The sequence below is a fragment of the Schistocerca gregaria genome, chromosome 11, assembly GCF_023897955.1.
Source record: "Schistocerca gregaria isolate iqSchGreg1 chromosome 11, iqSchGreg1.2, whole genome shotgun sequence".
NCBI lineage: Eukaryota > Metazoa > Arthropoda > Insecta > Orthoptera > Acrididae > Schistocerca > Schistocerca gregaria.
The window spans coordinates 112,016,156-112,029,823 of NC_064930.1; the positions used below are offsets into that span (position 1 = coordinate 112,016,156).

The 13,668-nt window shown below is 36.4% G+C and overlaps 2 protein-coding genes across 3 annotated transcripts in view; one reads left to right on the forward strand and one right to left on the reverse strand.

The window, feature by feature from the left end:
• LOC126295126 (pre-mRNA 3' end processing protein WDR33-like) overlaps positions 1-11,771 on the reverse strand; it is a 155,856-nt gene extending 144,085 nt beyond the window's left edge. Inside the window, exons 1-3 of one of the 2 annotated variants that reach the window (XM_049987397.1) lie at positions 11,017-11,771; positions 6,481-6,632; positions 3,458-3,575 (exon numbers count right to left, since the gene is read on the reverse strand). In XM_049987397.1, coding sequence (XP_049843354.1) covers positions 3,458-3,575; positions 6,481-6,632; positions 11,017-11,301 — 555 coding nt within the window. In that variant the 5' untranslated portion in view covers positions 11,302-11,771. The remainder of the gene's footprint in view (positions 1-3,457; positions 3,576-6,480; positions 6,633-11,016) is intronic. The other variant, XM_049987396.1, reaches the window with a different exon arrangement.
• A 269-nt stretch (positions 11,772-12,040) lies between these two features.
• LOC126295275 (sperm-associated antigen 7 homolog) overlaps positions 12,041-13,668 on the forward strand; it is an 81,196-nt gene continuing 79,568 nt past the window's right edge. Inside the window, exon 1 of the mRNA XM_049987704.1 lies at positions 12,041-12,272. Coding sequence (XP_049843661.1) covers positions 12,194-12,272 — 79 coding nt within the window. The 5' untranslated portion in view covers positions 12,041-12,193. The remainder of the gene's footprint in view (positions 12,273-13,668) is intronic.

Consider the following 13,668-nt stretch of genomic DNA (forward strand, 5'->3'; position numbering starts at 1 on the left):
CCTACTACAGTAGTACAAGTTTATATGCCAACTAGCTCTGCAGATGAAGAAGAAATTGAAGAAATGTATGATGAAATAAAAGAAATTATTCAGATAGTGAAGGGTGACAAAATTTAATAGTCATGGGTGACTGGAATTCAGTAGTAGGAAAAGCTAGAGAAGGAAATGTAGTAGGTGAATATAGACTGCAGCTAAGAAATGAAAGAGGAAGCCGCCTGGTAGAATTTTGCACAGAGCACAACTTAATCATAGCTAACACTTGGTTCAAGAATCATAAAAGAAGGTTGTACACATGGAAGAAGCCTGGAGATATTGACAGGTTTCAGATAGATTATATAATGGTAAGACAGTGATTTAGGAACCAGGTTTTAAATTGTAAGACATTTCCAGGGGCAGATGTGGACTCTGACCACAATCTATTGGTTATGACCTGTAGATTAAAACTGAAGAAACTGCAAAAAGGTGGGAATTTAAGGCGATGGGACCTGGATAAACTAAAAGAACCAGAGGCTGTACAGAGTTTCAGGGAGGGCATAAGGGAACAATTGAGAGGAATGGGGGAAAGAAATACAGTGGAAGAAGAATAGGTAGCTTTGAGGGATGAAGTAGTGAAGGCAGCAGAGGATCAAGTAGGTAAAAAGACGAGGGCTAGTAGAAATCCTTGGGTAACAGAAGAAATATTGAATTTAATTGATGAAAGGAGAAAATATAAAAATGCAGTAAATGAAGCAGGCAAAAAGGAAAACAGACGTCTCAAAAATGAGATCGACAGAAAGTGCAAAATGGCTAAGCAGGGATGGCTAGAGGACAAATGTAAGATGTAGAGGCTTATCTCACTAGGGGTAAGGTAGATACTGCCTACAGGAAAATTAAAGAGACCTTTGGAGACAAGAGAACCACTTGTATGAACATCAAGAGCTCAGATGGAAACCCAGTTCTAAGCAAAGAAGGGAAAGCTGAAAGGTGGAAGGAGTATAAAGAGGGTCTATACAAGGGCAATGTACTTGAGGACAATATTATGGAAATGGAAGAGGATGTAGATGAAGATGAAATGGGAGATACGATACTGCGTGAAGAGTTTGACAAAGCACTGAAAGACCTGAGTCGAAACAAGGCCCCGGAAGTAGACAACATTCCATTAGAACTACTGACAGCCTAGGGAGAGCCAGTCCTGACAAAACTCTTTCATCTGGTGAGCAAGATGTATGAGAGAGGCGAAGTACCCTCAGACTTCAAGAAGAATATAATAATTCCAATCCCAAAGAAAGCAGGTGCTGACAGATGTGAAAATTATCGAACTATCAGTTTAATAAGTCACAGCTGCAAAATACTAACGCGAATTCTTTACAGACGAATGGAAAAACTAGTAGAAGCCGACCTCGGGGAAGATCAGTTTGGATTCCGCACAAATGTTGGATCACGTGAGGCAATACTGACCCTACGACGTATCTTAGAAGCTAGATTAAGGAAGGGCAAACCTACGTTTCTAGCATTTGTAGACTTAGAGAAAGCTTTTGACAATGTTGACTGGAATACTCTCTTTCAAATTCTGAAGGTGGCAGGGGTAAAATACAGGGAGCAAAAGGCTATTTACAATTTGTACAGAAATGATGGCAGTAATAAGAGCCGAGGACATTAAAGGGAAGCAGTGGTTGGGAAGTGAGTGAGACAGGGTTGTAGTTCAATCTGTATATTCAGCAAGCAGTGAAGGAAACAAAAGTAAAATTCGGAGTAGGTATTAAAATTCATGGAGGAGAAATAAAAACTTTGAGGTTCGCCGATGACATTGTAATTCTGTCAGAGACAGCAAAGGACTTGTAAGAGCAGTTGAACGGAATGGACAGTGTCTTGAAAGGAGGATATAAGACGAACATCAACAAAAGCAAAATGAGTATAATGGAATATAGTCGAATTAAGTCGGATGATGCTGAGGGAATTATATTAGGAAATGAGACACCTAAAGCAGTAGAGGAGTTTTGCTATTTGGGGAGCAAAATAACTGATGATGGTCGAAGTAGACAGGATATAAAATGTAGACTGACAATGGCAAGGAAAGCATTTCGGAAGAAGAGAAATTTGTTAACATCGAGTATAGATTTAAGTGTCAGGAAGTCATTTATGATAGTATTTGTATGGAGTGTAGCCATGTATGGAAGTGAAACATGGACGATAAATATTTTGGACAAGAAGAGAATAAAAGCTTTCGAAATGTGGTGCTACAGAAGAATGCTGAAGATTAGATGGGTAGATCACATAACTAATGAGGAAGTATTGAATAGGATTGGGGAGAAGAGAAGTTTGTGGCACAACTTGACCAGAAGAAGGGATCGGTTGGTAGGACATGTTATGAGGCATCATGGGATCACCAATTTAGTGTTGGAGGGCAGCGTGGAGGGTAACAATCGTAGAGGGAGACCAAGAGATGAATACACTAAGCAGATTCAGAAGGATGTAGATTGCAGTAGGTACTTGGAGATGAAGAAGCTTGCACAGGATAGAGTAGCATGGAGAGCTGCATCAAACCAGTCTCAGGACTGAAGACCACAACAACAACATCTTCTCTCCAATATTTCTAGTTTATTTAAATTACAATTCAGTGTTGGGCATTTGTTTGGACTGAGTCATTCTGGTTTCATTATTGTATTGTAATTTCTTGATGTCCAAGTTTTACTGTAACTACATTTTGTTATCCCATATGTCCTTCCCATCTTGTGTATGATTTCATTTTCTTCTAATGCATTTTACTGACTTCTCTCTTGTACATATTATTTGCCCTTTTCCATTTGACCAATGTTTGTCTAAAATACTGGTGAATCTTTCTTGTGTCTGTGATAAATTTGGTTTTCTCTGCAGAAATTTTTTCCTGGTCAATTGGCTATCTGTTCGAGAACACTGCCACGTATTTCTGCTTCTGCTGTATGTTCAGACTACACAGCAAAATCGCTGACAAAGTCCAGGCAATAAAGTATTTGTTTCTTACCAATTTCACTGGCGATATTTAATCTTGTAATTTTTCATTCCAAATTCGAACTGTTTTTCCCCCTCTAACAAACAGTTAAAGATAACTAGAGATTAAATTGCCATTTAGTCTTGCACCTATATTTATTTTAAAGAGTTTACAAATTTCCTCCATGAACTTTTTTACATTTCAGACAGCTTCTGTAATCATCACCACCACCATCATCATCATCATCATCATCATCACTACCGCATCACCGTCGCCATTATTATTTTACTGTTCAAGTATTATGCACATCATGAAAGACGTATGGTTAAATGTAGACGTGGGCTTGATCAGTTTAATCTTGTTATGTAAAATAAACGCATAAATACATAACGAATAATGCAGATGATGAAATGGGAAATACTCCCAGCACATTGTCAATCTCAATTCAAACCAGCAGAGTCCTGAAGCTAGCACACAGCAAAGCAATGAGGATATTGTAAACCAACCCACCTGCAATATTGTCTCAAAGTTGAACGTGAGTCCATTCCACAATGTGAACTCTCCACTGGACGCTCCTGTGACCAGTCTGCGCCCCTCCGGTGTCCACGCCATGCAGAATATGGGACACCTGGAAAACAGCACATACTGAGCAGACCAAAGTACAGAGCCACTGAGTAATTTATTGACATTTGCATTGTTAATGTTACTGGAGAGCATACTTCACAGTAAATTCAAACAAATTAAGCTGTTACTAAAACAGCATGACCAAATTGCACAGAGACCATGCTTTTATTGAAATACAATGCTTAGTGTAGGAAGGAGGGTGACTGACAATATCTCTCTCTATCCTCCAGGTATATATCAAAAAAGATAATCATTCTGATTTTTTATACCATTTAACTTCATTTCTAACAATTTTCATTATTACTATAATGAACAAAGAAGCAGATGGCTCAGTTACTTATATAATTTTTGTTTTCTTCTCCTTAGTTTTCCTTTTCCCCCTGCATTTTGCACCAACCTACACAAAGAATCATTGTGCCTTCTTAGTAATGACACTCATTTAACAACCACATGATGATTATAAGTTTTCAGTTACTGATGCCACAGAATTTATTCTCTAACCCAGTGGTTCTCAGCCTTTTCCAACTCAGTGCCCCCACTTGCTACCTTGGAAGGGATTGCAGTGTGGCTAAGAACCACAGCTTTAATCAATGTCTACTATTCAAAAAGTTTATTTCCTTGCACATCTAAAAAAATTGTTTTCACTAGCCAACAAGAAAACCAAATGATTTACTTTTACAGTGTCTTATACTCCTAGTACTTTTAAGCTTTTATTGTGTTAAATCAAACAGCTATTCTTAATATTTTAAACCCACACCACTCCGCTAATGTGATTTTTTCCCACAATGTCATCATTTGGTGACTAATGCAATTCCTGAGCAACAATGAACAATTGCTTAAAAAAACTGTGCTTAAACTATAAATAATTATTAAACTTAGAAAATACACAGAACAACAAGAGATTGTCCTTCTACCTGAAAATTTGTATGCTATCTGACATCAATGCACAACACAAATTTACAGAGTTCTAAAATACTGTAAAATAAATAGCAAGCACACATATTACAGAATTATATGATAGTTGTGGGACAACATATTTTCAAGGCAAGACACAAAGGAACGAGAAATCCATTCATACTTACCTACAATTAATCATCATCAATTGTGTATGCTTGCAACTGTAAACATAACTGTGTAAGTATGTTCTACCACCACTTCTGCATCATTTTATAGCACCACAGTTATGTTCATCTCCAAGGATAGAGGGAGAAAAGTATGGCAGTTAGAAAATCAGATTTCTCTTGCAAGTTCAAAAATAGGGATTGAAATCATACCAAGCAACTTGTCTTCCAAGTACGTTAACTTCTGTAATATAATAATAAAACAGAAATTACCTAAAACCTTCTCGAAGTACTTCAATTACAACAACTTTGTGATCGATGTTTTAGGGGGCAGAGCAGTACGGGTCAGCCAATCGCCACTCATTCATAAGTGCTGCAAGAGCAGATTGCTTGTTTCATAGGTGCCAGTCAAATGTGACTAACTGTTTGCTGGCAACACTGCCCCCACCACTGTAATCTGTCAATCACAATGTAATTTTATTCAGTGTTGTAAGAACAGTGTGAGACGGCCCTACTTGTTCTTCGACCACTCCTGACATCAATAATACTTTTTCCTCCTTGTCTTATCTCATTTTGTTAATATTACACATACCATAGTTACAAGAAATACCCATTTTTTTTTTATTGAAGCAGGAATCTCTAAACTTTAGTGTTCACTGTGTAGTTTCTCATCATTAATGATAATATTATAGCTAGTTTAAAGCAAATATTTTTTGGGCAGAAATACCGGTGATTTACTACATGCGCAAATCAGGCGAGGTGAAATTTTCAATGAGCAAATAGTTTTCGAAACAGCTCATCTGAAAGTCTTCATTTTTCTATTTCCAATAAGTGTCTTATTTCTTCCAAACATTTTATACTCGAAACTTATTTGTATTCAAAATTTGTGTGTTTCAGAATGTTCAAACCTCAAGATGTACTTATTTCCAAAATCAAATATCATCGTATTATAGCCATGATTTTTCTGTGTCCAAAACTGCACACTGTCATTACAACAACTTGTTAATTATTTACATTAGAGAATTTCACTTTATTGAAACTTTTAGTGGGTTTTGGGACTCCATGTGTACCTTATCATCGACCTCATAAAATCGTACCCATTGTTTTTCTTATTTTCTAGTTATACCAATCTTAGTTAAATGAAAATATTACGAAAATTGCTACTCACCATATGACAGAGATGTTGAGTTGTAGAGAGGCACAACAAAAAGACTATCACAAAGTAAGCTTCCAGGCAATAAGGCCTTTGTCAAAAATAGATTGCATGCATGTGCGCAAATGTTGCAAGTGAGGAATGCAAATCACAACAGATAAGCCTGTTACCACAACTTTAATTTCATGTCTACATGTATTAACTTCATCAACTCGCAATCAAACTGTCATCTTCCGAGGCCACAGGCTACCCCACAGATCAGTCTGTTGTCACAACCTAGATCTTGGAAGGGGGAGGGGATGTACGACACTTAAACATAATTTATCACTATGTAAACACTCACTGAGCAGACAAATGCCACAAACATGGCTACGAGAAATTTACTCACCAACCGGCAGTAGATGGAAACTCATACAAGTACATAAAATTGCGACCTTTGTAAGCCACGATTTACTTCTCCTCTGGGAAAGGAGTAATAGGTTCGAAGAGAACAGACTGGTAAGGTTTATCTGTGCACGAAACATCGCAGAAACAGTCATTTATGACATAGGCTCAAGGGAGAATTAATCAAAAATTCAAGACAGTGAAAAGTTCGATGATTTAAAATACTGTTCCTACATCACCATCACCTGTGAGGAAACACAGCAACTGTCTTAAGAAAAACAACAACATTGGCCTGGTAGCAGCGACATTACCTCATTTTATTGGTAGCAGTCTTGACAAAACGTGTGGTGACTGAGTTAATGGGATTATCTGCATACGCTGGGGGCGGCTGGAGGTCTGGGTAGTACAGCACATCCGGCTGCAGCGACCGTCTGTCTCGGAAATCACGTTGCCACACCCGAGACTGAAAAAAACAAAACAAAAAATTAATAAATTATTAAATGGTCTACTGTAGAAATCAGAACTTATTTCAGGAACCAGAAGCTTCCATATAAAAGCTACAGATTATCATTCAACGATCACCATAACAGATTCCTTTGACATCAATGGGTGGGAGTAAATAAAGATAAGCATTTTACAAACTGTCAGTGATGAGGTCATTAAACACTGAGAACAAATTCAGACTGGTGAAGAAAAATCCATGTCGATTTCAAAGGAATAATTTCAGCATTTGCCTTCAATGATTTAGAAGGACCACGAAAATCTTAAAACTGGATAATGGGAGAAGATCTTGAACTATGATCATCATCTCAGATGAGCCGTAGCAATTTATTCACCAGAGGATAATTTTCGAAGACCACGGATCTGTTCCCACAGGTGGTTTGCCATGGGGACCTTCCTGACGGTAGCATCCTAGCATTTGCCAAAAGTGATTTTGGAAAACAACGAAAAAACAAAACTAGATGATAGAACTACCACATTTCATGTTTAAAAAGAATGATAATTTTAACAATAATAATTTTAAATTGCAGTTTCACCAGGCATTTTATAAAATATTGTGGGTGTTACCTCCCCCCCCCCCTTTCAGCCCTGACAGTTGCCTCTAAATACATCTAAACAAGCCACCCACAGACTCATTTTTATATGCTGGTTCTGTAATTATGATTCAGTTTTTCTTCCAAAACAGTTTAGAATCAGGGACTATGGGCTAAGTCTGGATGAAGTGCCAATGGCAGGTAATGAAAGTGAAGTGTTCAATGATGACATTATGCACATGGAGCTCATATCTCTCCATCGTTGCATGTCCACATCCTCACCAACACTCATTTTTAATTCCACTTAATCATCAGACAAACGAAGTGTTGTTCCCACAGCCAGCAGAGATCAAACATGCAGGTTTACACATAGATTAATCTTATAGTTATAACAATACTATACTGCAAAATAAAATTTTGATTTTGTGAAATATCAAAATATTCCTTAGCGGACTTTAACAGGATGCTGTGAGGGGTGTGTAGTGCGTGTAATAGAATGAGTTATAACTCCTAGTGACTATGATGGGAACTTTCTCCTTTCATATTTCCTACTCATTATCTCTCTCACAATCTTTTAGTTATGCGTCTTCAGTTTTTCACAGTGTTTATATCTTTTAGGTTAAATAGAAATATATTGTACAGATTACTAGTAGAACTGTTATTCTTTGTATTATTATCATACTTTCAAGTCACATTATATAGATGTGGCAGTTGAATGCCATACTGTATGTAATTATGATTGTTAAATGTGTCATTAAAGGAATGTATATCACACTATCTATACGGATGAGGATACATTCTTGCCACAAGTAAACAAACAAATAAATAATCAACTCCTACATCTTATTTAATAAGTGACTGTGCGATGAGTGTTGGTGGATTCATATATTATTTTGCAGTGTTCCTATTGCATTTAGACATGACTTGTGAGTACAATAATTTTGCTACACCTCAGAGTAAGCATTACTTCTCTAAATTAATCATAATGGTCAATATTTTAGGTGTGTATGGCACAAAGTAATATATTTGCCAAGTTGTGTTGGAGAGTACCTGTTTTAGTGTGCAATGAGTTTGTTGTTCTCTCTCTTCCAACAAATTTAGATGGACACTTACATGTTACACATCTCATGACTAAGGAATGCGATGACAAAGCAGCTGTTCTCTGAATTCTCCCTACATTTTCCACTAATCAAATTTGGTCATGGTAGCAGATTCACAATCATTCAGTACAGTATGACCATAGTGATAACTGTGTAATTTTGTGCATTTCTCCTGTTACAATTTTTTTCAATACTTCAATTATCTTTTTCATAACAAAGTGATGTGACCACTGTGGTTCTCAGCTGGTGAATAAGATACACAAAAGCTGTAACGTAATGGGATATTACATGAGTACTTTGAAAGGAACGGAAACTATAACAACTTTACAAACAAGATGATAAAGATTAGAGTACATAATAACATAATTTTCCTGCTTTCTATTCAGAAATGAATTGATAAAATGAGGGACAAAACAGTCCCAAAGAACAAATTTTACGACTCATAGTATTTTGCTCTTGCTCAAAAATATTTTGGAAATGGGAACTTGAAGGACTGGAGTACAGGTGGTCAACACTGTTATTCATGAAATATATAGCTGGTTTTTCCCAGTACATTAAGTAAGGTAACCAAGAAGTAAATCCCATGATTATCAATGTTAATAATTAGCATCACTCACAATTTGTTGTCAGAATACTTTAGAGATGTAACCTGCAGTGACTGCTTTGGTGTGTATACCTGGACACATTCCACATCCTTGAAGGCTCTGATAGGAGCATGATGTGTAAATGAACGAATGCAGATGTAGATGTGATAAATGACCAACCACCAGAACAGATGAAACAACAGTAAGAGGATGACTGTTCATTCATACTGACTTGTCCATACTACCAACACTTTCCATATCCTTTATAATTGTGTCAAATATTTCAACATATTATTTATCTAGCTACATACTGTCCAATGCTACTCTTAAATTGTATAGTACAATGTTTTACATGGGAGTTTACATTATTGTAGCCGAGTTTAAATACACCATTTATCACTGGTCAGAAATGGGATAAACAAAGATACCAAGACATCTGACTTGATTCAGAACAGTTGTAGATCAAATTAAAGGATAATAAATTTAAAAATAAAAAGATGAAATCACAATGGACAAAGATACCAAGACATCTGACTTGATTCAGAACAGTTGTAGATCAAATTAAAGGATAATAAATTTAAAAATAAAAAGATGAAATCACAATGGACAAGACTAGGGAAGGAAAAGGGTTGTGTCCTTTTCAAATGAATATCATGGCATTCATTCTAGGCAAATTATGAAAATGAATATCATGGCATTCATCCTAAGCAAATTATGAAAGCCTAAATCATTATGGCTGAATGGGGATTTGAACCCAGTCTTCACAAATACAATGTCACTATCTTACCTGTGAACTACCTCACAAGGTGCAAAATAAACAAATAAATACAAACTTATGCAAACAGTAGGCCAGGAGCGTCCAGAAACTTAATAAAAAATGTCGAGTTCAAATATTTACAATATGAACAAAAAACAAATATGAACTAGCCTAGACCTGGTGTTGCATCTGCAATATGGTTAGCAGACCCACCCAGGTAAGTCGATTTCCAGTTGAGTGAAAGAAGGAAATAGGCAGGCGCTTGTTCCAGACACAAACTACAAACTGCCCCCCCTCCCCAAATGTGTGATCTCCCTCCTGAAGTATCAGCATTGGTTGACAAAATATTTTAATTTATTTTGTGCAACATAATAGAGGGAAAATAAGAAATAATTTAAACATTTTGTTAAAGCTGTCAATGGCTCCACTATGAAAAATAACTGGCACTGAAAGTGATCAACTGTAGATGTAATAAGACGCTACAGTTTGAAACAAAAAGGTCATGAGAGACTTGGGTCAAACCTGAATACAGCAAGAATGGGGGTAAGAAACTGAATTGGTTAGTTTCCAGAGGTATCATAGCAGCATTCTCTTTAACAACTGGGATATCGTGGCACATTTGAAACAGAATGGCCAGATGACAATTTAAACTCCACTCCTTCCTATTGTGCCTTGTGCAAACCACTGTGTCACCTCACATGGAACAAAACTAGAAAAGTATCATACACTACATGCAGAGAGAAATATAGGAGGAAGTGAAGGATCTGACAGTTCAAATACTTTCCAAACAGGTGTAGGAACTATGATTTTTCCACACACAATATAATAAATACATATCCCTCTAAGTTCCAAGTTTCAGCTAGGTTTCTTATAAAGATGAGATATTGTCAAAAGCAGCTAAAAAGGTGACACACACACACACACGTTTATAATGCTATAAATAGCAGCAGTGGGTCTAACGTTACACGGACGTGATTTGAAAAACATTACAGCAAATTATAATGCTCCGCACACACACCTACTCTCAACTACATCTCCCGTTTCATGATCAACTGTTACACAAAATTCAATGAAAACATTGAAACCAATTACTGCAAATAGCGACTGCACCGAAAGAACTTATTTCTGAGAACCCTAATACATAAATAATAACCCTTGAACCAACACAGGTACCGATTACAAGTATAACACTGCTTCAACTGTCAGTATACTGAAGGAACGTTAACAGATGAGAATAAGTAACAGTATACTCTGTTTCCTAATGATAAGAAATGAAATCATATACACAAATCACCGAGGCATGGTACAAACACTATTAATCTACCAGTCACAGGAAATCTATACATTCTAGCCTTTCCCTCATTATACATACCTCCAACATTTTAATTATTGCTGAGTTGTAGTCAACTGTCTTTCTCATAACCGATTTGCGCAATCGTTTGCCATCAAACTCACTATCTGCACCTACAGGGCCTGGTCTGGTGTACGGACGGAAAGGCTGGAAAAAATGTCCCCTGTGTACTCCTCTTGGATCGGTTCCATAACGAAGCTGTTGCTGCTGCGGCGGGGGTTGCTGGGGCGGTGGAAAGTTAGGGGGTGGTATGGAGAGATTCGGCATTGGGGGAGGAGGTTGACTAAACTGCACACTTTGCAACATTGTGAGAATTGGTTTGTAAACTACAACATATAAACCTAAACCCTACGATGCTCCTCCCATATAATTAACATAACAATTTCGATAAGTTACCGCAATTTATGAAAACACAACACGGTCGTCCTTTATTATACGCTTTAGCAATAAAACACAATAAATGGATGCTGGCGGGCATGTCCTCTTTCCCATGCAACCACAAATTCCTATAAGTGGGAAACATACGATGTGTCACACCTACGCAGATAATACATCACCCAAATATTGGCGTTTTTTTAAACATTGGTTAACCAGATTTCTACAAAATAAATTTCAGGTTTATCTTTATTGAACGCCAACTCAATACATTTGTCCACCATTGCAACAACGACGAGAACGAACAAATCGAATCAAACTGACAGAGATATTTAGTAACATTAAACACTACGGCAAAGAACTAAACACCATCGACCAATGCCATGTAAATCTCGAACGACAATTTTTCCCTTTTGAAATTTAAATATATTTACTTCCTTAACTCAAAACTTTAATAATAAATAACAAAAAAACGTATGCTTTATTATTTATTATTGCATTACACTGAATAATTACTGGTCAATGTAGTTGATTTTGGACCAAATGTTAATTTAGAAGCGGAATATCAATTAGATAAAACATTACTACATATTAATAAGTCATTGCCGTAAATATGCTTCAATTAATTAAATAATATCTATAGTTGAGAAAGTCTTTGAGTAATGAAATGTAGTATATGATCATTGATTAGACACTACAATATCTTTGTTACCAGTGTCAAAGAAGTGTTTTGAAAAACTAGTCGATCTTGTGTGAATATTTCATTGTGAAATTGTTTGGAAAAATATTAAGTTTTTTACTCCTGTAAACAGGAAAGTAAATTATGGATCTCTTAGGCTCAATACTAAATGCAATGGACAAGCCACCTAGTGTAAATGACAAACAGAGACTTATGATGAAAAGTAAGAATATAACCTATAAGTGTGTTGCTATTAATTCATTAATATATTATGTATACCGATAATTCTTTGAATTATGTGACCGTCGAAGTTCTGTGTATTTTACATGTAATGTAGAAACGTTTTCATTCCCCCTCATCTTTGCTTTTCCCGCCTAGTGCCCCTTTGTTTACTCGTGTAGACCAATATCTATAAATATTTATTTTGTACCTACTCATATCTCGCGGGTCACATCCCAGCATTTAAGTAAAATTGTTTTTCGCCAGCACTTAACGAAGTTCGGCTTGTGAGCAACTGCATATAAACAATCGTTTTAATTGCTACCCAGCACTTCATTTAATTATTTTTGTAACTGCAGATAAATTTCTGGCTACGCTTGTTGTGCACAAATGTTTACCAGACAGTACTGCTCGTACTAAGTATATTTCATCTGCAGTTATTTGAAATACTTTCAATAAGTGACTGGAAAGATATGAAGACTATTAAAAGCTGCTGTCGAGTTTCTTGCTGTGCTCCCCTTTTACATGCCATTGCAGTCTACTGTGTAGAAAGATAATTGACACAGTTGCATTACCTGCAGATGTTTACAAAAAAATCAAACTGTAAACAACTGTTGGACTGAATTGTATAACTTTTTATTGTAGTATTATTTATAATTGGACTTCAGTATTTGATAAAAAATGCAACAGTAGTTGAAGTATTATCTGTTTTCACAGTAATGCAATCTGTAAATCCAATAAGGAGTATGATATACTTACATAATATTCACCAAACGTTAATAAGTTATTTTACCTACTGTGTGCCAGAGCTTACTGAATTCACCTTGTAACTGTCAGTTCAGATTCTAATTTTAGGTATTTTTAACATAGTGTGTGTTGCCATGAGAGATATTTCAATTATATATCTCTTGACAAAAGCTTATTTTTGCGTTCTTGCTTGCAGGACATAATAGCTGACAATTTTGATCATATATAATGATGATCTTCAGATCTAAATGTTCACGGTGGTTAATAAGTTGAAATAAATATATTCTAACAGTTCAGCAGCAAACTCTGGTCCTGGTGTGTTAGAGTTTCTTTATTGTGTAACTTGCAGCTGATAATGTTTACCAAATGATTTTGACTGACTGCCAGTGGTGAACACTCAGATCCCCAGATGATTATATGTGATCTCAACTAGTCAGTGGTGATTTGTGTTATGCAACTGAAATTTTGGATTGAATTTTTCTTGATTTGAACAGTTCTCGAGTATCCGACCGGGTATCGTCATAATTTCACCACAATATTTTGGCAGACATACACTCGGCCATCTTCAGATGGTTCCTGACGAATGCTGTGCTGCCCCCTCAGCGCTCTATATATACTAGCTGTTACCCCCTCCACTGTTCCTCTCCTGGTGT